Consider the following 5,468-nt stretch of genomic DNA (forward strand, 5'->3'; position numbering starts at 1 on the left):
CCTAACATAAATGTGGGACATAGTGGATGCCCATAAACATTGGGTTTAATTCATTAGAGTCTGTTTTATTCTGTGTAGTACTGCCTTGTGATAACTCTTATGAATTATTTAATTTTAATCTTCCTATAAATCTGTGTCTCAGATGGGAACTATGTCTTCTATATAATCTTCAAGAGAATGTGCTTAGAAATACTGCTTATTAATTAATACATTTTCTTCTCATTTTGTCACCATGCAAGTGAGCCCAGCATGAACTGGGCAGCCCTTATCTAAATCCAGGAGTGAGCCATTTTAGGAGCAATGGAAATTCAGTCTCCTCTTCCTTGACCCTGCCAAGAATTCTTGTCCTCTAGCCACTCCTTGTCTGCTTACAGCCAGAGCCAGAAACATGAGTCAGGACTTTCTTCCAACTGAGAGTCCAATAATTACAATGACCTTCCTTTATAAATATTTTACACTTTATTATAAAAAGACCAGTAGATAGAAGGAAGCTATCCATCATCTGTTGACTCTCCCTTTCCCCCTCTACCCAATCAGTAACAGGTCAAAGTGCTTTAATAAGTTGGAGAGAAAAATCCAGAAAATATACACAGATGAAATGCCTATAAGAAGGAAGTCAGAATCTGGGGTGAAGGTCTGAGGAGAAAGCATTCGGCAGTAGAGAAGATAGGTAACTCTTACATTTAAAAAAGCCAATACTGGCTTTTAGTAGAAGAGACAGGAAATTGAATGATCAATGGGAAACATCATTAGGGAAGGTCTGTATGGGAATCAATGGATGAGACTGCAGGTCATACAGAAACCCTCCATGCGTGCTACCCACAACCCAGCAAGCCAAACCAGCCGGATGACCACTGTAGACATATAGGAAAAGCTAAGGGATTCACAAGAAAGAAGGAAGATCAATCTGGGTGAGAGATACTTATAATCTTTTCTGGAATTTTCCTTTCTCCTGGGAATAGAGAGGAGAAGGAAATATTCTCTCTTCTTCTCAAATCCTTTTTCTTTTTCATTAAAAAGTGGAGGTTCAGCGGGGCAAGGGCCCTGGGAACTCAGAGACATGGCTGTTTACACACAAACTCTAAGTAGTAGTAGTAGATGGAAATAATGTAGACTGGTTCTGAAACCTGGGGGCGCTGTCCTCAGTCTCTCCTCCGAAAACTCTGATTCGCAGTCAGATCTAGGGCATTTTCCTTTAAGGCTCCTGAACTTCGCTTAGTCATGCCGCCCCTCCCAAGACTCAGTGTCCTGTATTGGCTCCCACCATATGCATCCATCAAACACCTTTTCGCTCCCAGACCATCATGTTCTACAAGAACACTTGCTTGTGTTATTTATTCTTTCTTTCCTATCCCCCATCTTCTACTGAGAATACTTGCTTGTATTATTTATTCTTTCTTTCCTATCACCCAAACACATCCTTCTTGCTTATCACCTCAAACCTTGACCAGTTTCAGTGAGAACACAGCAGATGAATGGTTAATGCTATTAACTGTCAGTACTTTGCCCTTCCTGGAGTGCAGGAATAGGAATTGTGAATCTAAGTCCTCATCCAGGAAAAAGGCAGGACATGGAAGTCCTGGTGGTGGGCAGTTTTTAAAAGATCATCGTGGCAAAGGGATCTGGCCCATGCTGAGATTCTGCTGCTCCATCAGGTACACTGGGTAGGAATTGGGGCCCCCTTCATTCTCTGGGTAGTTCTCCTCTGGATCTGTGTTCTGGATGAGTGCACGACGTGTTTTCATTAGGTAGAAAATCTGTGATTGGGAAGAGAAAGGAGAAATGAGTCTCATTTGCCATGGCCATTTGTTTTCCTCAACACCCATATTTCAGGCCTTTGATTCTATTCTCCCTGATGCTTTACCTATGTTTTTTGAGGTATCATTGATATACACTCTTATGAAGGTTTCACAAGAAAAAGTGTGGTTACTACATTCACTCTTATTATTGAGTCCCCCTCCATACCCTATTGCACTGTCCATCAGTGTAGTAAGATGCCACAGGGTCCCTACTTGTCTTCTCTGTGCTACACCATCTTCCCCATGACCCCCCACACACCATGTGCACTACTGATGCTTTTACCTTTGGTTTTGTCCTTTCTCAAGATTTCATTGATCCTTATTCCAGCTCCAGACCCAAAATACTAAGTCACAGACTTCATCTTCAATTCCCTCCTTTGTCCTGTTTACTTTTTCTTTTTTTTATTGAAGTATTATTGATACATGTCTTATATTTGCTTCAAATATACAACATGGTGGTTTAACAGTTACCCATATTATTAAATCCTCACCCTCAATAGTGCAGTTACTATCTGTCAACATAGAAAGATGTTACAGAATTAACTGTCTTCTCCATGCTGTACTACTACCCCTGTGACCAACTTATATTATGATTGAGAAGTTTTGTGCCCCTTTATCCCCCTCATCCTCCCCACCTGCCCACCCTGTCCTATTTTGCTGATCCTAATATCCTTTATTCTCACACCCCAGTCTCTATCTCCAGCACCTCAGTCTCCCTACTCTACATCCTTTTTTCACAACCACACCCTTCTTCTCAATTCCACTTTTCCTGACCCCTGCGTCTATTGTCTTCCCCATTGTTTTCACCACCATTACCCCTCTATTACCATCCCCTGCTGCCATGCCCCTTTCCCTAGACTCATTATTCCCTCCAGTTCTCATCCATAACTTCTCTTCAGTCCCCTATCTCATGAGTTCCTTCCTCTGGCTCATCCCTGTCCCTTACCAAGAAGATCAGGCCAAGGAACACCAGGAAGAGAATCACAGCCAATAGGACCACAACAACTATGGCCCATGCAGGGAATGGATTCTCTCTGACCTCTGCAGCATGGAGACCTCCTTGTGAGTCGCCTTTGTTGTGGTTTGGATGGCTTTTGTTGCCAGGGGTTTCCAGCATGGAGGTGAATTTAATATAACCAGTGAGCAGCTGATGGGTCAAATTGGTTTTGTTTGGACGAGGAGAGATGGTAGTGATAGATTTGTCTCTTGTGACCTTGACTAGAGGTGTCACAGTCTCTGTGGCTGCTGTATTTTTTCCTGGATTTTCTGCAGGCTTTATGATCTCAGTGGCTGATGTGCCCTTTTCTCCAATTTTTGTACACTTTGTAGACTTTGCTGGGGCTCTTGTGGTCTCATTTGCCCATGTGGTCTTGTCCTTATGTTCCATCAGCTTCCCTGGGGATGGCGTAATCTTTTCAAAGGCTGAGGTGGTCTCTTGTTCAACCCGTGTGGACTTTGTTGAGACTCTTGCGGTCTTCTTTTGAGCAAATGTCGTCATTTTGGGGCTTCTTGTATCATTCTCTGTATTGACCGACTTGCGGGAAGGAGTTACGGTCTGGTGTGAGGGGGAGGGTGTACTATTGAAAGTAATGTTTTTTCTGTTGTCCTTTTCCTGAGTTCTTCCAATATTAGCTGTGCTTCTTACTGTTCTACGTTCCGGGGGCTTTACCGTGGACTTTGTCGTATTTTCATCTGCTGATAAGGACTTTTCTCCAGGATTCAGAGTGTTTACTTTGGCTCTTGTGGTCTTACAATTTGCTGATGTGGTCTTTGGTCTTTGTTTTGTTGAGTTTGATGGTGTTTGTGTTGTCTTTTCAACGGCTGGTGCAATCTTTTCTGTGTATACTGTAATCATTCTCGGAGTCTTGTCCGAGGCAAGTACAGTTATGTGATTACTATCTGTTTTATGTTCTTCAACTCCTGAACTTTTTGGGCTCCTTGTCTCATTGTGTGATATCCTCATGGCTGGTGAGATTTTTTCTGATGATGATGTGAGCTTTTTGATCTCTGTATTGGCTGACTTGTGGGAAGGAGTTACCGTCTGGTGTGAGGTGGAGTGTGTACTATTGAAAGTAATGTTTTTTCTGTTGTCCTTTTCCAGAGTTCTTCCAATATTAGCTGTGCTTCTTACTATTGGTTTGCCTGTTTTGGTCTTACAAGTCGTTTTTCTCTTGGGGGCTGCTGTTGGATATTTTGTACCGGATGATCCTTTATGTGTGTTAGTGGATTTAGGATCAACAGACTGTCCATTCTGGATAATTGGGTTTTTTCTTTGATGGCCAGAGTTTTGGTTAGAACTGTGAGGAATATCATAAACAATATGATGAGTTGTAGAGTTTTTGGAATTATCTATAGTTTTGTTAAACCTCTGGGATGAGTGTGTGGTATTGCAATGATGTTTTGGTGTAGAGGGTTCTTTCAGTTTAAGGAGGTCTAGAGAGCTGTGTCCTGAATGAGGAGCAGTGTAGTCAGAGAAAGCACTGCAACCAGGGCCTGGTGCAGGAGGGAACAAATGATTAGATGTTGGTGATTCACCAGTTTTCTGAAGTCCTTGAAGTGCAGTAGCACCTGTGAAGGAAGAGAGATAAATAAGAATCTTCCTTCATGCTCTTGCCTGCTTCCTTCCCTGCTGTCATCTCTAGGGGTTCCTTCCTTCCCCCAGATATATCTCCCTAGTCAGTGGCTTCTGAATGCTGTGTGTGAGAATAACTTTGGAGAGACTGAGGGAATATCTCTGGTAGAACTTTCCATAGGAATTAGTAACTGGACACAGTTGATGAGTGAGAGAAAGATAAGAAGAGGAATGGAGGCTGGGTAGAGGAAGGAGATGGGAAACTTTCCTTTTGGTGATGAAGTTTGGCTTGGATACAGGGATGTAGATGAGATGACTCAACCTTTATTATTCCCCACTGGATCCCTCTCTTCACACACCTGGGAAAGCTACCTGGGATAGATGAAGGTGGTCCTCTTGAAAGAAAAAGTTATCTGCTTGGGGGTCCCAAGTACAGTGAACAAGGCAGCTGGATTCTAGGAGACTGACTGTGTTTAAAGACAGGGTGTGAGCGAAAACACCCCTATCAATGAACAGATATGGGCTTTAATAGCCAGTGGAGACAGAGGAGGTGTCCCTGATATGTAGGCAGAAGGGTGAGAGCTAGAAGATCACCAAAGAGTGAGATAGATAGTGTTGTTACGTAATTGAGATTTCCAGTCTCTGTTAGCTCAAGGTGGCAACCAGGACCTGGACCCATTCCCAATCACAGGAAACCACAGCCTGCCCACTTCCCTGCTGACCAGGAGAGCTGGAGGCTGGGGAACTGAGTCCTTGAAAGAAATGTATGGGGGATTCCAAGGGGGTGAGGGTAGTAGAGAAGCCCAAGTCCTTGAGGGATTTAAGGTTGGGAGAGAGACAACTGACTTGTCAGGTCATCACTTCTCTATGCCATTTCCATTCTCTGATTCCTTCGGCAGCAATACCAGTAAGAGCTATCATTCATTAGGCACCTTCTCTGGGCCAGACTCTTGGATGGCTGCTTTACATTTTCTTTGTGGATTCTCTTCTACGGTGATTGATCACCCAGCTACCCACAACGCTACTATTTTACAGGCAAGAAATTTGAGTTTCATGGAGGAATGGGGACCTGCATGCAGTCCCACAGCAATAGCAAC

At 43.3% G+C, this 5,468-nt stretch overlaps 1 protein-coding gene across 1 annotated transcript; it reads right to left on the reverse strand.

Moving 5' to 3' along the window:
- Positions 1 to 440: 440 nt before the first annotated feature.
- MUCL3 (mucin like 3) lies at positions 441 to 5,145 on the reverse strand. Its single transcript, XM_017661405.3, has 2 exons — positions 2,746 to 5,145; positions 441 to 1,757 (listed from the first exon to the last, which is right to left on the reverse strand). The coding sequence occupies exons 1-2, from the start codon at positions 3,760 to 3,762 to the stop codon at positions 1,605 to 1,607; spliced, it is 1,170 nt and encodes a 389-aa protein (XP_017516894.3). The 5' UTR covers positions 3,763 to 5,145; the 3' UTR covers positions 441 to 1,604.
- Between the last annotated feature and the right edge of the window lie 323 nt (positions 5,146 to 5,468).

The sequence above is a fragment of the Manis javanica genome, chromosome 16, assembly GCF_040802235.1.
Source record: "Manis javanica isolate MJ-LG chromosome 16, MJ_LKY, whole genome shotgun sequence".
NCBI classification, from domain to species: domain Eukaryota; kingdom Metazoa; phylum Chordata; class Mammalia; order Pholidota; family Manidae; genus Manis; species Manis javanica.